General features: G+C 37.2%; 1 protein-coding gene across 1 annotated transcript in view; it reads right to left on the reverse strand.

The window, feature by feature from the left end:
* Positions 1-22801, reverse strand: part of LOC124161067 (division abnormally delayed protein) — a 1055554-nt gene that overhangs the window by 3865 nt on the left and 1028888 nt on the right. The window contains exons 5-7 of the mRNA XM_046537240.1: positions 7042-7442; positions 4186-4318; positions 1585-1816 (exon numbers count right to left, since the gene is read on the reverse strand). Coding sequence (XP_046393196.1) covers positions 1585-1816; positions 4186-4318; positions 7042-7442 — 766 coding nt within the window. The remainder of the gene's footprint in view (positions 1-1584; positions 1817-4185; positions 4319-7041; positions 7443-22801) is intronic.

Consider the following 22801-nt stretch of genomic DNA (forward strand, 5'->3'; position numbering starts at 1 on the left):
GCCTCCCTAATACACAAAACAATACGAGCGTAATGATAACAGTATTAAAAAAATTGTCTACTTTTTAAGCATCTGGGCGGGGCATATGTCTCCGTGCCCTCCCCCCCTAAATCTGCCAATGCAACAAGAGAAATAATAGGAGCATCACAGTATTACAAAACTGACACTGATGATCATGAATCATACTATTCTTGGATTTGACCTTTTTTTCCAAGAAACTTGAACTGTTTTAGCAGCTATATCAACAACTCCTCAGTTTTGAGTGCATTGTGATTAAATAAGCTATTCATACTGTTGTAATGATACCATCAGGTCTGCCTGTTCACTTATCAGCAGTAAATAAGAAAAGGAATCAAGCAGAAAGCTGAAATGATTACAAAATAAAATTGAAAAATTTATACTGAGTTAACATTTTAGCTTTGGAATAGTACATACAGTAAAAATAAATTTTTTAGATGAGGTTTAAACTCCTATTTATTAAAAGAAAATCTATAGAATGAACACAGAGGATGGTGCATTTTTCATTTTTTTGTCAGCATAGCTACAAGTTGTAGATTATGGTTTCAGACCTCACTGAGAGGAATTCCTTAATATGCACAAGGGATGGTTGTATTCAAAATGAAGAAAACTACATGTTATATTAAAGTAAGTATCAAGACTAGTTCCACCACTGGAAAAATCTTTATATTCTCTTGTTTAGGAAAACCGCCAGGGTAATAAATCTTGCTCCAAGCAGCTTTACCTTGGTTTGTATTTATCTGAATTCCCCTGAACTATCCCAATTTTTTGAGAAGTAAGCTAGTGAGGTAAATTTCAGCCTCATTAACTTACTAGTGCCGCTAGAGGACAATTCTTAGTGATAAAAAATGGGAATAAGCAATGAGAAGTTGAAACCAAGTGATGAAAATTTAAAGAATAGAAGTTCAGTGGAACTAGAGAAAGTCAAAGTAGATATACAATGGAAAGACACGGATGATCTATTCTATGGAACTAGAGAAAGTCAAAGTAGATATAAAATGGAAAGAGACAGATGATCTATTCAACATCATGTCCACAGCAATTCTAAATGAGGTTTCTCATTAATGGTGGTGCCTTTTGCACCTATTCCATTGAAAAGCAAGTTGCTTGAGGTCCACACAGGGGTGGATAATTAGGGGGTGGCCGACTCCCCCTGTAATTCCACTTGTCTAAGGAACTGCAATATTGATGAGAGGTATGGCATATCTCTCATCAATGGCACTAAGGAAAGTAGTAACCAGTGAAATAAATGATATAGCAACTGTTGAAGTTATCATTATGTCTACATAGTTTCATCACCAGAGGAATCTTGAAATGCCACTCCGTAGTTAAACGGGGCATGGTATCAAATCTAACACCAAAGAGAATCACAGTATTACATATAGATGTGAATTCCCCTGAACTATTCCAATTTTTTGAGAAGTTAGCAGCCACAAATTTTTTTATAGCTTAGCAATTTCTGATAAAATATTCTTGCCTGAGTATGCAATGTATGCATAGCTAGTAAACATTTTAGTTTCCTCTCAATGGATGGCAGTATTAATTTTATGAGACCCTGGTACTCACCAGTAGGGGGACTGTTGTAGTGTGGCTTTTCCGGTGGTGGTTGACCTGACCCTGAACCTTCCATATTCCAATCCTGATTTATGTCCTCGTCATCCTCACTCCACTTGGTCACTGGACGGAAGCCACTACCAGAACCATCCTCTTCCTCCTCGGCCTGACCTCCAGATCCTCCGTGACCTTCCAAAACTAATGATGATGACTCGGGGCTGGAAGTCAACTGACTTAACAAAACCTAAAACAAAACCAATTTTCAGATAATTATGAGCTATATATCATGAGATGCTTAAGGCCAGTTTTACAACATCTAGTTAGCCGTAATCCCTCGTACTGAAATGATGAGTCTAGTTCGTCATGAACTTCCGAAGCCAAATCATGCTATGTCGAGGGTGGCTCATCAACAGATTTCCATAATTTTAGCACTACTTAGGGGAACAATATACAGTAAAACCTCTTTGCATTGTAATGGAGGGGACCAAAATTTTGGCAATTTGATGCATGGAGGTTCACTATAGAGAGGTTTCAATGATAGGCACCTTTTTTTCACATCCTTCGGAAATGAAAGGCACTACCGTCTTTTAAACCATTATATTTATGTGTTTAAACAATTATGCATGCATTAGTGAACATATATTTATTTTTTAATAATTACAGAAAGCGAGCGCTATTGCATGATTTTTACCATGATTCGAGAGAAAGCGATGTGATCTCTCTCAATTCAACAGTCACTTAAAATGATTAGGATAGTTGGATACCATTTTTCTTATTTACTGTTAGGCATGCTCTCATATGGAACAAAATGGCAACAACTAATGATTAACGTGAAAATTACAGCATATTAAAGGCGTATAAAAAAAATAAGGGTAAAACATTAATTGCTGAAAATGTCATTCCATCTACGTAATCACGGCTGCATTAATGGTCTCTAGTTGTCTTGGTATGATTTGCGGAGATATTTAGGCTGTCTCGGGGGTATCTCCTTGGTATGATAAGTGGAGGTTTTATGAGATAAAGAGGTTCACTACATAGAGGTTTGCCTATAAATTTACATGTAAATCTGACAGGACCGAAGAGGTATGTAGTATGAAGTATGGAGGTTTATGATGTAAAGAGGTTCATTACATAGAGGTTTTACTCTAAATATGTTGAAAGTTTAACAATGTTAAAACATCCATAATGTACATATAGAACTCATTAGTCATTAAATATGTTGCATCGGAAGGAATGAAATGATTTCATACAAGCAGCGATAGCTGTGTTCTCGATATTCTTACGGGAAGAGGGTTCGTTCGTTTGTACATGAAATAATAATCACTTTCTTTTTCACTGTCCAAAATTGATTACAAACTACAAAATACCATTTCATTTAAAAACAACCACAAAAAAAATAAATAGAGGATAGGAGCACAATGTTAAGAAAATAAACTGAAGTGGAAAGGGTTCACGTTAACATGTAAAATCATTTATCTCAATTTAAGATGGTTGAAAATCATGGCAAAGTAAATTAGCTCAGAATATAGGCCAGTTATACTAGTGACTAAAAGGTAGATGAGTTGTGTTCATAACAATGGTTTTCATGTTCATCATAATATTAACTTGACATTATAAAAAAAGCTCTAAGTATTGTTATTTAGTTAAACTATTGTGACAACCTCTTTATTTTTCACGGCATTTCTCATAATGCCCATTCACATAATATCTCCACTTGCCTTAACCAAATATAAATTTCTGCAGTTGGGAGAATAATTTTTTAACCCTAGCGAGACAGGGCTTACAGGTACATTAGAAGGTAATACATTTTTACACAGACTGCATCTCAGACAATTTTGCAATGAGATACCTACAAGAAAAAGAAGAAGAGAAGAAATTTTCTCTTCTTCTTTCAAAGAAATTTCTATGAAGTTATTATCTCACAGATATTTTAACCTCTAATCTATTACTTTTAAGAACAGTTCCAGAGCCCAGTGAAAGCACTTGATGCATTATTTATGAAAATACCCACAGACTAATCACCAGTGTGCTTTAACAGAATCACCCACAAGTGCACATAATGATGAGAACCTCATGAAGGAAAAATCATTTGCTAACATCATCATTCTAATCAAGGCAAATTATTTCCCTCCGCAGAATTTTTGAATAGCCCCAAGAATTTTTTCTGGGTATAATATTTGTTCTTCCATAATCAAAAATCATCTCTACTTTTTTTCTCTTTCCTTCAGCAGCTCTTAAATACTTCAAGCTTCAGCCCCCTTTAAAGAGGTTGCACCCATCCCCTCAAGAATATTGCAGATCTATCCCTTCCATAGTGAGGCTAATGGTCATGACAAATGAAAATTTTCTGAGCGAAATTTTTGCTCTTCCATGATTAGGCATATCCTTGTTTCTTTTTGGCTGACACAGATATGTATGTCCAAAAATTTGAGTCTCAGGAATCTCTACCAATTATAGTCTTTATATATCATGATAATAAGAAAAATATAGCATAATTTAAAATGGCCATAAAACTGAGATAAGTATGTGATAAAAAACCCTTACTATACATATTGTACTTAGAGCACAAAAGCATACTCTTGCCAAAATCCTTAACTATCTCAATAGTATTACCTGTCGGACATGACGGAGGCGATCACTGAGCCGAGCAATTTCAGGATCTTGAGCCCGGTGTAGAGCAGTCCATGAAACTTCAGGGTTATACTTTTGGGCACTTAAGCTGGATGCAACAACAGTTTTTGTGTACCTGTGGAAAAAGATGCATATTGAAAATCACATACTAATGGAGTAACATATCTAGTGGAAAGAATGATAATTGAAAGACCTCTCCAAAAGTCCACAAAAATGTTATCCCTCACATATTCAATATCTACTTTTTCTATAACACAATATTCAATCTTCTGCTGTCTCAGAAGTGGTACCTAGAGGAAGGGGATAATGCTATAAAGTGCACAATTGAATTTTAGGGGAAGGGGGAATTGCTCAAATAATTATAAGGGATTACAAAAATAAAATTATGTAATCCTATAAATACTAAAATATGGGTTAAGTTGAACTAAGGCAAATACTTCCCACAAATATTAGCCTAAAGAAATATATGAAGTTGTTATAGAAGGGGGCGGGAGTCATCTACTTCAGAAAGAGTTTAACCATTAGGCTTTCTAGGGATGGACTGTTGAACCACGAGGTGATGGCTCAGTGGCATAGCCAGGAATTTTGTTTGGGGAGGAGGGGAAATTTTTGAAAAACAGAGTTTTAAGTATAGGGTTTTAAACTAATTTTAAAACTTTCTACTATAGAAATAACTTAATTTTTCAAAGAAACCTTTGGTAAATTCATGATTTTTCAATATTGTTTTTCTTTTTAATGCAAAGTAAGGGTGCTTTTTTATATTTCGAGGGGGGGTTCCGGACCCACCTGAAATTTTAAATAAGTATATTATATTTATTTATAAGAAGTTATTTAATTTTTCTAAATAAATTATTTAACAATAATTATTAAATTGTAAATTTTTTAACAAAAGCATTAATGAAAAATTCTTAATAGCAAACATAAGTTGTGTAATTTCAACTACCGCAACTTAAAAATAGCTTGCGGAGATATTATTTATTAGTGGTGGGGGAAGCGGAAAGAGAGGGGATCAAGGGAGGGGGCGGCAAACTTATCTTTGCCCACCCTGATAAAACTCTTATTTCCAGCCCTGAGGTAGGCTACTTTTATTGCACTATAAATATTAACTCAAAAAACAAATATTTAAAAAATAAAAAAAGTAAATTTTAGGAACAAATTATTTTTATATATAAAAACTAGGTACCATTATGAACGAAGAGAATTTCTCCTCCACAAAATATTAACGATAGTTAGGGGGCGGCAAACTTATCTTTGCCCCTCTGATAAAACTCCTACTCCCGGCCCTGGGGTAGGCTACTTGCATTGCACTATAAATTTTAACCCAAAAAATAAATCATTAATTATGAAAAAGCAAATTTTAGGAACAAAGTCTTTTTATTCAAAAAAAAACTAGGTACCTACAATAGGGTGGTTTCCTATTATTTTTTTGTTGCCTAAATCGAAAGATTATTACTCCTGGAGTACGTATTTCACGCTTTTAGATTTGTAAATGACGATAACTATTTTTCGCGATTAAATGAAAAGTGAAAATTTTCAAGCGCGCGAAAACGCGACGCTTAAGTATGAATGTCGGGAAGTCTCTCCGCGTGACGTATTTCTGGTTCCCCCTCCCGCCCTGCGAGGTGACCTTGAGGCGAGGCTTAGCGCTGATACGACGCAGGCTGCTAGCGGCTAGCCTAGTACCCTGCTGACTGGTAGCGATTGGCTTAAATAAGGATTATTAATAACTTATCAAACGAGGAAAACTTTCCGACCTTAGCCAGTTTTAATAAGTGATTATTAATACATGTTTCCCTGAGCTCTGCGCCTCATGCATGCAATGGTAACCTCAGACGACGTATAACTCCTATCTTCTCGTGTAGAAACTAGGTCCCTGTGACGTCACGTGGAGTGGCATCGCATGGGCGCCAATCTGGCCCTTTTCAAATGAGGATAAAAATGGACCATTGCCATTCGTCTAACCCGGTATTTCTAAAACAAAATAATTTGTATATTATGAATACACTGATGGTGGGTAACGAATCGCAATCAATGCCTTTCGTTTTCTTTGATGAAGGAAACCACCCTATTATGACCGAATAGAATTTCTCCATTAAAATTATAAAAGATTTTTATGCTTAAATAAACACATTGATTACACAGGCCAACGAAAAAAAAACTTTTTTATTGAAAATACCCTATTCTTATGTTTTTTAAGTTGCTGAATTCAAATGTGATGCTTAAAAAGTTGTATCACCCACCTTTTATTCACAATTTACAGTTAAATTTATGAAATCAAGCAATAAATATAGAATTTAACAGCTTTTTATAGTTTAAATACAATGAAAAAGTAGATCTAATGAACGAAGATAATGGGGGATAACTGCTGGTACTTCACCGAAAAGTTCAGCAAGCGATTCATCGTAGAATAAGCTACACAAGAACCTCCAAGGAAAAAAAGGGGGAAAAAATGTAGACCTATTCCAGTTGACAAGTGAACCCTGTATTATCACGCTACATTACTATTGTAAGTAATTTAACAGTAAATACAAACAATTTTATGATGTTACACAGTGTTTCATTAATTTCACAACATACCATATAGGGGTATTAGACTAAAATTAGAAATTAGTTTTTAAATATAACAATACATATTGCTTGGAAACTATGGGTGATACAAAAAAACTAATGCCAGGTTTGGATTTGGCACATAAAAATCTGTAAAGATCAGCTATTAAAATAAAAAAAGTTTTCAAACAAAATTTTTTGTTGGCCTATGTTATTTAGCTTTTATAAAATCGAGAGAATAAAATAATTAAAAAAAATTTAAATCAACCCTTGCCCCGATCCCAAACTTACTCTCCGACTCGCTGTCCGTTCCAGCACGCTGCCGTCTCTCCAGTTTCCGCAAAGCCCTCGTCCGAGCACAGGGTCTCCGCCAGGGTGCCGTAGAAGCCGCGTGACCTCAGCAGGCCTGAGAGGAACCTCCTGAGCACCGTGTCCAGCCGCTCCTCCACGATCGTGTCCTCGTTGGCCACCTTGCCCACCAAGCCCTCCGTGACCTCCGCCTGCTGCTCCCGGCCCCCCTTGAGCTGCGCCGAGCCCTCCTCCCACCACTCCCCGCCCTTGCCGCCCCTGCTGGACGCCTTCTTGCCACCCTGTCGCCTCTTACCCTCCGATGCAGACAGGCTGAGAAGGTCGTCTTCGTCCGAAGCGGCATTGCTAGTCGTCCATCGGGCCTGACCGCAAGCCCTCTTCACCTGTGGAAAGTTAAGAGAATGGAAAAGCATGTAAAATATAAGTCAATGCCAGCCCCGTAGGTTTAGATTAGACCTGCACACTGACGTGCCACGGCGCAGACCGCGAAAAATAATCCAAGACTTGATGCCGAGTTTGGCTGGTTGTTCCCTCAAATTCCCAGAGATTCCAAAGTATTCTATCGATTGAGGGTAGGTTTCTATGGAGTATTTAAGAAGTATTCTGCCAATCTCCACTCCCTCAATGAAAACCATTAATCCTTCACTAATACTACTGTTTGTCTTGTTAATGACGCTATAGCCGTCGAAACTAGCCGACAGCAAATAAAAGTTTGTGGAACAGTGCTGGGATTTTGCTTCACTATGAACAAAACATTCAATAAAAAATATTCAACTTTTTCCCTTTACATTGCAAGCGTCGCGCGAATTCAACGCATTGGATTAATTTTTTTACCGGAAGCTGCAAGTGTAAAAAAGCTATTTTTCAGGAAAATCATGTAATTTTCTGAGTTTTTCAGAAGACCCATGAGTATTCCATGTCTTCCAGGTCTGTTCGAAATAAGATCGTAATTCTCTCTAACTGTACGCAATGAATGCATGAATACTTAATATTAAATCTTTATTTTGTGTCGTTCAACGATGGGAAATTAATTTCCAATTGTCAGTTTTCCAACCGCGCCACAACGACCATCGGTGTGTGCGCATCTCAAAATTGCATCCAAAAGCTGGGGACACTTCAGACCGTACCTTACAAAAATTTCAGGTGGAGACTTGAACCACCTGACCCCCGGAAAACGGGACGAAGAGAACAGGGGAACAGGGTTGAAAGATAGGATGCAGGGTTACAAGCTTTAAGCCGATTAAAGGGGGAACTTTCATTCAGAAAGAGTAAATATTTCCAGTTAAACCTACAACATACGGTAGAATACCTATAACAATGATGATTTCAAAGTAACCTGCGCATTCCAGATCATGATGCAGTGATGGGTAATTCAAATACGGCAATTGAAGATACTAGGCAGCTACGATTGCGCGGCGGAATTCAAACAACTTCTATCCAGGAGCTGAGGAACGCAATACCGCCATCGAGAAGATGATCCTATTTACTTAGCGCCCGTTTCCAAAGCACTCCCCAGGGATTGATGGGGGTGGCGTCTCCACTTATTCCTCCTGAGGCTACGCAAGAGGCTTCCGCGGCAGAACCGAGATAAAAGGAAGACTCAACCCCCACGTGTATTTCAGAAAATCGGCTCCCTCTCTTTTATCCTCAATACTCTCCTTCACTCTTCGACAGTCATCGCAAGGACATCACAATGAGGCCTCAGTGGCATTTCGTTTGTGATATGTTTGAATGAGGTGAGCACACTAGGGCTATGGGCTTCTAGAAGAGATTGACCATTGACATAATCACAGCAATCCATATTGCACTACTTCTAGCCTTGAATAATGATCAAACTAGCCTAAAATCCACATCATGCGATTGATGAAGCTGCTCACCCGAGCATAAAGCATATAATGAAATCAATGGATATAAATATGATATTTTTATTATTTTATTCGATATATTCTGAAATTATATTTAAAAAAAGAACAAAATTTTTCACACTGATGTCACTATTCACTACCCTGCCAAATCGCGTTAATTAGGGTCAGACGAGGGAAACTGGTTAAAGTACAGGGGCGTTTTCCCCATTTTTTAAAATTCTACAGCAAAAATAGACTGTCTATGGAGATAAAAGCTCTTATTTTGAATTATTGATTTAATTTTGTTATAGATGATAAACACTGCCTTACACACATGTTCATAGCCTTTCTACTTGAGGAATCGTCCCAAATCAGCCAGTACTTTGGTTTCACAGTGAATAGTTCTATACAGCACATTCCTCATTGCTTACCGTGATAAGGGCCTTTTAATAATAAGGGCCTTGTAATCAATACTTTGGTTTCACAATGAATCGTTCTGTACAGCACATTCTTCATTGTTTACTTTGATACTTCATTGAATTACTTTGATACTCTTTTCGGTAGAGACATAGCTTTATTGGGTCCGATTGCATTACTATTATTTTGGAATATGGCTTCTAATTTTTTAAACAGTTTCACAAAAAGCCTTGGCCAAAAAAGAAATGTATAGGTCACCCAATCCTTGATTCCACGGCCTTGAGTCGCGTGGAAACATTCATCGCTTACAAACTCTCCCGCCACCATTTCCACGCCTAACCGCCATCACCCACTCCTCACTGGTGCATGTCCAATGTACTACTCTGTACTGCTCTAAAATGTATAAAATTGTCTCTCAGCAAAACTGATCACGGAGGATTTTTTCCTTGCCGACAAATAGAATTGCGTGGAGGATCAAAGCAACACTGTGACGGCCGTCTCCCGAGGATCCGGATTATCTCTGAGAGCCCGAGGAAGGGTTCGAAAAAGGGTCGCCCTTCGATCCAGTATACCTGGCTGGTTCTTGGCCCCACGAAACTACCACTAACTAAAGTTTAAAGTATACCGGGACTGGCCGCGGTGAGGTTGCGTATCCTAAGCAGTGGGGTAGCCAGGAATTTCATTCGGGGGGGGTCCAAAACCAGAGGGGGGGAAATGATTGAAAAAAGGGTACTAATTAAAGGGTTTTTAACTAATTCAAACACTTTTTACAATGGAAAAACTTCACGTTTCAAATAAATCTTTTGATAATTCGTGATTTTTCGATATGTTATTTCCTCTTATAAGGCATAGTAACTTTGTTTTTACTTTTCGGGGGGGGGGTAGGGGGGGAGGAAGATGTTCGGACCCTCTGGACCTACCCCTCACTACGCCACTGATCCTAAGGGATAATCATATATATGGTTTTAACCAAGGCGCAGTCCTCGGAAAATAAGTACGAGTTACCTTGGCATGATTTGGTTTACTCCATATCCTACAATCACCGTTTGATAACATAAGTACTCAATGCTTTGATCCACATTTCCAAGCGAGGAGGGACAATCATTCGATTCATCAGCAGAATAAATAAACCCGCTTAAATCTTCAGCGGAAAGTGGGAAAAGTCTTTCATCCAATTGCTCTACTTAAATCTACATCCGCGTGAACACGAGGGAAATAACAAAACGGATTCAAACCAAAAGACCGCGGACCATATATCCATCCGAGAAGCGGCAATGCGATCGTAATGTGTTCGAATAGCAAAAAAGAGATGCATTCGGTGAAATTACTCAGCCTATGCTGTCAATGCCGGACAAAAAAGGCTAAAAGAACTATGATCAACCAGCAGATGAATTATAGCCATCTGGGAGAGAGGAGGGAAACAGATTTGAAAACGGTGCACATCATGGGTTGAATCGTGACGGAATAGCACAAATAAACGTTTATTTCCAACGCAATTTCAAACTCCTCAAGCATAAAATTCAATTCCTATGGAGGTGGAAACGAGATTTTTTTCTTTACGATAAAAGGACAGAATAATGTCACTTGAGGTATCGACAAGATAAGTATTGAATCAGATAACATGCACAATCAGTCTTCAGCAAAACCTTAACTTGACGTAACATGGCATGGACATGTAGTCGAGAACTTGAGAAGGTGGTCTGATAGTTCATAACAATTTAAAGGTTTCTTGGATAAATAGCTATTACTTATACCATTCTTTATTAAATAAAGAATTTATATTTTAATTTAAAATATTTTATTAAAATGTGGCTTATTTTTTAACCGCCTCGGTATAAGGCCCCCTCCCTAAATCCGCCTATGTTATCAGCCGTAAATTAATAAGACGATTATTCTTCGAAACCCGGGTCATTTTATTTTATTAAGAAGTGGTATAAGCATTAGTTATTCATACAAGAAACCCTTAAATGGAATATTCCATGGTTTAAAATGAGTTAGTAATTTTTTTATAACTTCCTAACATTTTAAATCGGAGTAACTAGATTTCGAACTGTCGATATTTGAACAAAAATCTTTACACTTCGCATGAAAAGAGTACTGTTGGCAGTACATTTCTCTTCTACAATTTTGATCTGCGTAATGAAAAAATCTAAAGATAACTGTGAAGCTTCCACAAATATGATGAAAAACACATACATTCACAACGATTTAATTGTTTTTTACCCTGGAAATTAGTAAAAAAAAACTTATTTAAAACTATCGTTTTGACCAAGAAATCAAAGGAGTAATGCCGACACTTCAGAAAGAATGAAATGTCTTCACCGACGCATAAAATGCCAGGAGAAAACGTGAATTCGTACAGATATCGGTTTAGAGGGAAAATTTTCGATGGCGCGCCACTTCGCCGGAGAAAAAAATACGTCTTATGAGGGTCCAGCAAAAGTTGGACTGCAATGGGCATGGAGCACATGAAATAAAAGTGCTCAGAAGGACCGGCAATAAAAAATGACCTACGGAGATGCTATGGGGTCAGCCACGGTTTTTCCACTTGAGATAAGGCAAGGATATTGTTTTGAGAAAAGAGCCCGGGAAATAGAAAGAGAATAAGAGAAATAATATCCATTCTGTACCATAGTCTTACTATCGGTCTGATGGTATAAAATTTATCGGCACAAAAGCCAGTTTATTAAAAATAGCCAAAAAATAACTGCACAGAATATTTCGTGTAAAATGATGTAAGTGTACATTGAAAAGATAGGCGTGAAACCTGAGAAGTTAACGGAAAAATTAGCAAATGGTTTGGTCAATTCTGAATCAGCGTGAAATTTCTTGAGTACCAACGCAGTGTCGCATTTTTATTTATTTTGTTTTTCTTCATGTTTAGCCACCTTGAACCATGGAGCATACATGTATGCATTTCAAAGTAAAAATAACATATTTATAATTAACTGAATAGAGAAATAAGTTCGGGAAAAGATAGGTAGTTTGATAGCAACTCATCTCAATTTAAATACAATAAGTGCGCCTGATTCTGCTAGTTCTTTAAAGAGTGGTCGATGACGCCATTACGCGTTCATTTTTTTATAAATGTTCCAGAGCTCAAAAACCAGTTTTTCATCATTGTTTCCTATTGTTTTAAACGTAGTTTATAACTTATATTTACTACGATGCTCTCTGCTTTATATCGCCAGCTTCCTATCAGAATTACAACGAGGGTCAGAAGTAGCTTTTAAATTCTATGCTTACACAAAACTTTGCCGCTATTTATCCCCATGCCGACCATCTTCCTGAAAATTTGTATCCAAATTATAAGAACTAAAATAAGTTTTTGGCAAATCGACTGAGAGAGTGAGAAAAACGTCTAGGTCAACTATATAAGCATTGACTTACGAAGTTTGGTTATGAGCTCTAACGAAAACTAAATTTTGCTTGTGTAACAAATCATCATATAAACTGCGTTCATTCCTATCACTCTTATTCTCATAATTCATCCACATTATTTTTTATATTGTTGTTAATAAATAAGTATACTTTCTTCAAAGACCTACTTATAATTATTTTCAGCACAAAGATCGTAATCACCGATTCAGTAAAATGCCCACAGTATTTTCTCCGATCAACATATGCTCAAGAATTTTACATTAGCAGTAAGTAATTAGAGAAAAAAAATAACCAGCATGGAAACGTTATTGGGATATTCTTGACGATTCCCATAAGGAAGAAAATTTAAGGAATCATTCGAAGGAAACAATCCGACAGACGAAGATAAAATTGGGAGGCGACGCGATACTTCTCGGATGAAAAATCTTATTTCGCTGGAGAGGATAGCGGGGATCGGAAATCGAGAAGGGTGATTTTCCCAATTGGAAAAAGGAACGGTTGGTGCACTAACTACATCCACCCGTATTTTGCCAGTTCTTACCAAACAAAATGCATTATTTTCTACGAAGTTTGCTATACATGAGAGATAATTATTATAAAGGCATCTAAATATAAACTGATACTTATGAATTTTAAGCATATCTGGAGAAAATACCATGGGTATACTGCGTATATTATACACGCTGACGATGGGACATACGACAATTTCGTATCAAGACTACTCACAGAGGGAAACTTAAAAGACCACATCATGAAACACAACGATCTGATGAAAATAATGTTTGAAGGATGGGAAGAAAGGAAAAATGGATGACGCCTCGGATGAGATAAATACAGTAGATGATTAAGGATATAAAAAGAATAATTATGTAAAAGCTAAAAGACCAGCTAATAGGCTAATGGTGGCGGCGGGGTAACGTTCTCGCCTGCCAAACAAGAGGTTGCGGGTTTGAGTCCCGTCTGGGTAGGTTTCCCCGGTCCAGGGCATGGTCGTTTGTGTACGTTTACTGGTTACATTTGTTGAACACCCCGGTGTAAAATGGCCAATAAGATCTGTATCCGGTGGTTTGAGAATAAAATAAAAAATAAAATAAAATAAAATTAAGCGGAGAGCTGCGTCGAACCATTCTTCGGATTCCCGACTGATGACGCTTTAGTTACAGTAAGAATTACGTACAGAGACACTGTGGGGTCTTTTCAGAAAATCTAAGAAGATTGTTTTGAGGAAACGATCAGACAGAGAGAGAATGGGAAGACTGCGACGAGACCGCTTGAATCAAAAGTCTTATTAGTTGGAAAGGACAGCAGGGCTCGGAAATCGAGAAGGGTGCTTTTTCCCAATTGGAATGAGGAAAGGCTGAAGCATGAGCTCGGTCTTCCCGTATTTTGCCAATTTTCAACCAAAGGAAGCATTATGTGGAGATGGGTATTTGAGAAGATATCCATGTTTATCGATTCAATTTATTATAGGTTATTAAGCAATACCAATTATGATATCAGCCCATGACTTAGATACATATTATGCAAACCATAAACAAAAAAATCAGCACGGCCTCCTTGGCAACAATGTAAACGATGATGGTGCCATTTATGATCGCCACATTGCAACAATAAGGAAATGGGTAAATGAGATCTCCACGTTTATCGATTCGATTTATTACTTTCATCGGTGGAACACTTTAATAATAATAATTACTCAAAGCCACTTACAATATAGGTCCATGACTTAGATACATAAACATAAGCAAATCAGCAGGGCCTCCTCGCCAATGATATAAAAGATGATGGCACCATTTACGGTGACGAAAATTACTATTTGCGAAGCGTTTAGCCCGATAGGAATTATAAAGAAGGCTCTTCAAAGATATCAGGTATACTTATAGAGGCATACTACAAGTTTTTAATATTTCTTGGGGAAACTGCATGTGATGTTTACGCCTAAAGTATACAATTCAGGGCCACTTTATATAAACAGTGCTTAAATGGCGGTGCATGGTGATCTAGTGGGTATACCGTTAGGCTGCCGATTTCAGGGTACCTGGTTCAAATGCCGGATGAAGCAAACCAAAATTCTTTATGTACTACGTGGCCGTGAGAAAGGAACTGAAATATTCACAGAAATGAGTTTTATCTAAAAGATTTATCCCTAAGTTGAGTATTCTAAAGATTGGAGTTGTTACATGTATCATTATGCGAATTACCTTACTATAACCGTTCGGTCTCCCAATAGATAAGCTTTTTCAATTACCTTTTCCAAGACAATGAGGCCTCCTTCCAAGCATACCATATAAATAAATCCCATTATCTTCCTCCCCCTTCTTCTCGTATTAAACATTTTTCCTTCTAACGGGGTTTAGGAATACCCTGAATATGACAACTTAAAATAGCAGTGGCTTAGTCTGGCGTGAGTTATACCTTTACCTATCCAAGCTAACGTTTAGACACACAAATATATACACCAATAATTTTGAATTTTAAGTTTTTTTTTGTTTTAATATGGATATGTCTTAAGTGCCTATTGACGTCGAGGAAGGCATACCCGGGAATATTCTATCAACAGTACTTACAGTTGAAGAATAACGCATCGAGGCAACGTTGGGTCTTCCCCGGAGGGTGGAAAAATCTAAGGAGATTGTTTTGAGGAAATAATCCGACGGACGACGGAGAGCGAATGGCAAATGGGACTGAGGATACGCGCCCCTTGGATCAAAAGTCTTTTTCGTTGGAGAGGACAGCAGGGCTCGGAAATCGAGAAGGGTGCTTGCTTTTTTTCCCAATTGGAAGAAGAAACGGCTGAGGCGTGAGCCCGGTCTTCACACGTCTTTTTCGCCCTTCACGACTCCTGGACGTGACGTGCGGGGTCCGCATCTGCGGCGGGTATCTTCCCATGGGGAAGTCCAAGGAGAGAGAGAGGGCATCCTGTGTGACACCTTTTGCTTCCCGAGGGACTCCGGTCGGGAGAGAGAGAGGAACAAGTGACGGCGGTCAAGCGGGAAGCGACTGCGGCTGACAAGTTGAGGGTAGAGGACGAGGGGGGGGGGGCAAGAGAATAATTTAGCACTTTACGAAAGTCACCTCCGATTAAAAAAAAATTATTGTTGAGACAGGTACTCTGGAAGCGCGGCAGCGGATAAACCATACGGGACAGTATCGCAAAGTTACTGCGTGAGCTGAAAATCCGAAAGTAAAATGAGTTTTATACCTATGATTTATTCCTATGTTGAGTACTATAATGATTGAAGTAGATTTACATGGAGAATTCTGCGAATCAACTTGATTGATCGAAGTAAGATCTAATCCTTTCCCAGCGAATATTGCAAGAAAAAGCTATTCGGGCATTTTCCGGGTTATCTGTCTGTATTCGGCCGATGTTTCGGAACCCGAGTCGGGTATCCTGATAACCCGGCTCGGGTTATCAGGATAGAAAGAAGCCCAATTAGCCTTTTGTTGAACTTACTAAATCAGTTCGGTCTCCCCAATAGATTTGCCTTTTCAATTTACAATTAGACCTATTACCTACCATTACATATATAAATCCAATGTTCATTCTTCCCCTTCTCGTACTAACCACAGTTTATTCTTACGACGTTTTTTCAAGCATTTCCTTACCGTTTACCATGCGATCTACCAGACCCTTTGTCTCACCCGTATCTCTTCCAGAAGCATCCTATCCTCGTCCATCATTCCATTCTTTTTCTCTCTTGTCTATTTTACCTTCCAGTGGTCATTTTATTTATTACGCGTAGTAGGGAACTTATATTTCCACACAGACCGAGATATAAGAGAACAAATAGTAATTTCCACACTTTTAATTCATAACTCAACAACCGATCATGGTTTCAACACATAGTGTTATTTCCAAGGTCAAGGAAAAACCGTGAGTAAAACGAGGCACTGTTCTATTTATCGTGCGTTTGAGCATTACAAATATTGATTGGCTTTGGAAACTCTTCACAAACACGACACATTTTGTGAATATATTTCTCTCCCTCCTCCTCCTTCTGTCTCCCTCCCTTCAAAAACTAGTTACCGGATCGGTACCTATTATCCAATTTCGCGATAAGAAAGTGGCTCATACTTTTATGTAGTTTCACGTGTGCTGTGATCCAATGATCCTTAAAAGGGTCATGTAGTCAACTAAAGCAAAATTGATGGGTATGAAAAAAGTCATAGAAGACTTGGTTTTTGAGAAATTACGGCATAAAATTATCACCAGAAAGGAAAAAGAATCACTTCTGATCAATATTTTCATCTGAATAAAATGGGCAACGCAATAATATGCATACAATATATTACTATAAACACAATTAAAGAGAAAATGTTTTACAAACAATGGAGGACATGTAAAAAAGAAGTTTGAAGAGAGTTATCGAGAAAACACCACAAGAATTATTTGATATTCAAAGAAGCCATTGAGAAACTGAAATAAAAATCTTTGATTTACGGCGCTTTAGGCATTTTTGACCTGGATCAAAGGAGATTAGAATACAGTCTTGGATATTAATTAATGTCAATATTTAATCAAAAAGCTTAAGCATCCGGGAGCCAGTCAGTTGGCGCCAGAGGCTATAAGGAATGTAGAAGTAATTTATTTCCTCAAAAATCTTCATTAGAGGATTAAATTAGCTTCAATAAGTGTATTTTTCAGTCGCTAACTACCTTTTTCAAATCATCAATAATTTGATTTAAATCCAATATTGGAACATGTTATATGAACAAAAAAGAATTCTTAATAAAAAATGAGGAACTCGATCACATCGGAAGTATGCATGCTCCACTACCATAAACCCTTTTATAAAAGAAAATTGATGCATCCCATTTATTTTCATATTTGTAACCACCAAAGAGGTATTAACAACTTTAAGTAACCTGGAATTAAAATATGCACTCGAATAAATGAACATTAATCATTCCCATTAATTCAAAATTTATAATTGCCTAAATGAATAACTTTAAGAGGCCTAATTCAAGAGATTTCTCCAAGACCTCGCTAGAAGATTTTCTCAATGCATTTTAAACTACCCTACCGTTAGGGCAGCACGTAAAATATCGTAGTCATGTAAGAACATGAGAATATAAATACTTGGGAGTCGGAGACGAAGCCCACACAATTTCAGCCTCAGCCAAACTCACGGAACAGTCAAAATCATTCCGTTTCCTTATTTTCAAAAGGCTGGGGGACACCAAAGACCTCGTACCTGGAAAGAAGGAAAAGGCTCGCATTAATTACATTCGTAAAAATCAAGTCTCCAACAAGAAACTTCAAAGGGAATCGTTTATGTGAGTCGACCCTCCCCATTTGAAAAAGGTAAGAGGGGCATCGCTAAGAATTTAAGCAAAAATAAATAACCGGATAGGTCAAAGTGCTCCGCTCGTTAAGAGCTCCGGCATGAAGAAATAAACGTTCATGAGAAAAGCTTGTATACCTTGCTTAGAGTTCTTCATAATTGAGCGCCGTAAAAAAAGAACAAATAGAGCTATCACTGCATATTTAAAATGTAAAGAAAAATGCTATGAGTTAGTATAGGTGAATGTTTCATTTCAATGCAACGCTAGGAATGAAAATAAGACGCACGAGTCAAAAAAGAAGAAAAAATACTGTTCAATTTTTTAAAATCGTCTTCCTAAAAGTTGAGCCTGACATTATTGAATATACGCCAACGTAATAGGCTAGATAAGTTTATACATATATATATAAAATTTTATATAAGATATAAAAAGAACAATTCACTACCAATATTTTTCAGAAATCATGCATTCCAGTATAATGAGTCACTCAAATAATATTGCAATTAAATGTTCTAGTGGGAATTGCAGATGATTCCCTATTACGGAAACAAGCTTCTCTGAGAACAGAATGGAAGACCAGACAGTCAAAATTCAACCCTAAAGGTGAGAACAAGAATAAATATACGAGAGTGGAGACTGGAAGAGATGATATGAGGGTAAGAAGGAACGAGGAAGCACAAGCTAAATTGAGTGAGGAGAGGAAGTGGATAGAAAAGATGAAGTGGAGGCAAAGGGTATTAAGTAAGCTGGTATTAAGGGGATAGGGGATTCTATATGAGCGGCGAAGTAGAGAACACGGACAATATATGGAGTGAAGAGGATTAGACCTCAAGTCGAACTGAGATAGAAAAGAAAGTGTGTGAATAGGGAATAGCAAGGATGAACAGAACATCTCTTCCTCTTGATTTGAGTTTAGTCACCCCTGTAAAGCTACCTTCATCTATAGATCACTACTAATAAAAAAAATCGGCAAACCCTAATATCGGTATCGTACATTAAGCATGTAGGTTCGTGACTACTTGATCCAAAACAAACATTTTTCGCGCAGCAATTAAAAGGATTTTGACGTCACAAACGACATTCATAGAGGTTAGGAACATCAAAATGCAGATAATTCGATCCAATTTGTGAGTTAATACACTTCATAGCTATTTGACCTGATCGTAGCGCCATTTTCAAGTTATAAACTTTTTTATATTGCAATTACAGAATTCATTTATTAATTATTCAAAAGAAAGTATATTGGCATGCCTACACATTATTTTAATTTCGATTCTTATGGTTAAATTAGCATAATAACACTTTTATTCCACAATAAAACGCCGATGTTTGCCAATAAAAGCCAGAATTTTTGTAGCATTACCATAATATCATTTATAAACTGCACATTTCAAAATGAAAATTCTAAAAAATTATGGAATGAAAAACATAATTTTTGCGCCCAATAGTCGATGACGCACAGTAAGGAGATTATATTTTGAAATTTTCTTGAAACTACCATGCATTTCGTTTCCTGCACCAGCCACAAAGTCATAATAACTTTCTACAGTTAATACCTCAGACCTCTTGTTTTGCTTCCTGGTGTTCTAACTAACTCATCAAACCTCCCCTCTACTTATATGTCGGAGCAAAGGTCGCTATCATATTCCAAAACATTGCGCGGGGATCTAAAGATATCTTTCCCAATCTTAGCAAGAACCAGCCTCATTTCGAGCTGCCGACGGATGCTCAAGAGAGAACGACGATGCACCACCGAAATAGATACGGGATATATCCAGCGTCTCTGTAAAATCTCGTCATTTTCCTTAAAAAAAAGTATTTATACACGATCCATGCTCGGTTGAAAGCTACAAAAAGGTTCCTCGCGCTCGTGGACTGAACGGGGACCAATCCCAGAATCTCCAGGCGGGGATGAAACTCGAAAAGAGCATAGAGCAGCGCCATTTTATAGGTATGGGAAAACTTGCTATTACACCATTTTCGTGCATTGCCTTCATCCACCGAGGCTGCACCAACCTACCAAGAAACTCCGCTCAAGTTGCCGTCACTCCCTGGGTAATCTTGTAACCCTTTGCTAGACGGAAGAGAAAATGGTATTGGAACGGTAGGAATACTCATTTGGGCGAGGCTGAAGGATTCGAATGGACACGATTGGGTTCTCTCAAGAGGTACGTTGAACTCCCATTGGTGCACGACCGTTGAACGTAGGGGATCAGGTCTCTTAAGCCTTAAGGGAAAGACGTTCGATCCCTTCTTTATACATTTCGACGTCTCCTTCCCAGCGTTCAGTCCCCTCATCCAACTGAATGGTACGTTCCGTCCACTTCCTTTGAAATTTGTCATCATCTAAGACCCGAACCCGAATATTTTTAGAGAATATTCATCTGCTACTCCGTACTATCCCGCAAACCGCTCCAATAGGAAATTAGCTTAGAAATCTTATGAATTCACTGGTTTATACCATCGAATTTTACATAACATCGCAAAGTTGCTTAATGATGCAAGAATATGCGAAAGGACCGAGAAAAATTATTATCAAAGTAATAGCAGAGATTATTAATGAAAAGTCATGACAGAAGACATGCATTGTTGATCGAAAATTTTTGAAATTCTGAAAAAAAAAAAGATGTAGTTGCAGAGAGGACGGCAGAAAAAATAAGATTCCTCCAAATAGAGTGAGCATCTATTGATTCGAAAAAATTGAATTCACCAATTCGATCACTCGACATAGGATGAATCTGCAATCAGATTTATAGACCGCGAAAAAATCAGGACAAAAATTGTGCTAGAAATGGGCTTCCCTGTGGAAATAAAAAACTGAGGTGTTCATACAAGAATTTATAGTGTTAAATAAGAGAAACTAACAAACAGTTCCTCTTATTTTTACAGATGTACTTCAAATACTCATCCATAAATACTAACAAACAATTCCTCTTTTTCATACAGATATACTTCAAATACTTATTCTTCTCTAAACCTCTTTGCCTCCCGCACCAATTTTAATAACCAATTGAAAAGACTATCTTTTTGCCACCCACCTTTTTGTATGTATTGTATATGTTGAAAATGGTTGTTATCTATAAGATTATTTTTATACGTATTTTTAATTATATTTAAATAGTTTATTTTGTTTATAAACCCAATGTATAGGCATTAGTGCTGTTTTTGGCGTTATATAAATAAATAAATATGACTACCTCAAAAATTTACTCTGTATGGAATGTTGGAAAAAACGAAATCCAGCCAGGAATCATTTATAAGCAAGATATTTTTTCAGCTTAAGCGTGTCTAAAGTAAATTGAAAACCAAATATTTCTCTACAATTACTTGAAGCACACGGGAAAATACACTTTCTACGACTTTGATGGTGACTTATCGTAAAGAAGAGGTGGTCATATGGAAATCTTCACGGTATGATAATTAGTTGGATATCAAAAGCATGAAAGTCGGTGATTTAAAAATCGGAAGCTTCCAGCCATTCAAAATAAGAATCTCATTTTAATATCATCCAATATTGAAAACAATATCAAAACGAAAAAAATGTTGACTTCGCATAAATTAATTGCGTGCTCGAAATCCTCGGCTTCAGACAGACATCTAAGAAGGGCTTATCAAGGAAACGGCACGTATTTCAAAATTTACATATTTCCACGCTCTCAAAGAAGAGGCAATTAAACACTAAAATTAATCACTCACGACAGCAGGACTTAGGGATGTTCCATAATTTTTCGATCTGGAATTATCCGCGATTAAAAAGGGCATCCGCGATTAAATTGGGGCTATTTATCCGAATAAATCCAGGTTCGGAAGAAAGGTTTCCAGAAATTATTTCCAATTATTTCTGAAATCGAGGATATTGTTTTCATAAATTATTCAGAAAATCCCTGCCAAAGAACTTTTTCAGTATTAAAGTGAATAAATATTTTCTCGGTTATTCATATTTAGGACGGAACCAGCCAAAATCAACGATAAATCAGGCTTGGAAAAAATATCATCCGAGAGAAATATGATCATAATGAAGTCTTGATATATTTTCCGACATCGATATCATTCCGTACCTGTCTTTGTAATCTGGTGAATAAAGAGACAGAAAAAAGGTTTCCACCCAAGGGAGAACTAAAATAAGGGATCTCCCATGTAAAACAATCCATAAATCGACTGAGGATCTTCATACAGAAGCTCTAGTTTGAATAACCACCACAATCTAATATTAAATCAGTCGTTTCAAATTCTTAACACAACACAGGAATGATTCTTTAATTTTTAGAGACGTGTAAAATAAAAAAGGAAGTAAGAAGTAAATCGTGAGTAAATGATTAAGGGGATGAATAAAAATGCTTAAAATTATATTTGTAAGAATATGATAAAAATAGGAATTATAGGAGGAAAATTGCAAAGCGATAATTGTACATAATGAAGACTGAAATTGTAATGATAGAGATGATGATAATTCAGGATTATTTGAAAAGGACACTCTTGTAGGCTCTGGTCTAAAATGCAATCTGGTCCCAAGGAAATTTTTCTCGGAGATATTTCTATAAAAAATTAACATGGCCTTCCATTTATTATAAGAATAGGTATAGGAAGTAACGCTGATGTTTCACAATTAAATCGCAACGATATTGCCGATTCAGTCCGGAATTGAACTTTTTTAACTGGAAGTTTACTTGCCAGGGAGAAATGCTCGCTTTGCCCCAGGCGTTCTTTCATTCATCTTTAGATGGCTCCCACCCAAGGTAGGACCCATACGACGCCACAAAAACTGCATAACTCACATTGGATATGAAAAAAGAGGGATCATGGACCAATTC

The sequence above is a fragment of the Ischnura elegans genome, chromosome 6, assembly GCF_921293095.1.
Source record: "Ischnura elegans chromosome 6, ioIscEleg1.1, whole genome shotgun sequence".
Lineage (NCBI taxonomy): Eukaryota > Metazoa > Arthropoda > Insecta > Odonata > Coenagrionidae > Ischnura > Ischnura elegans.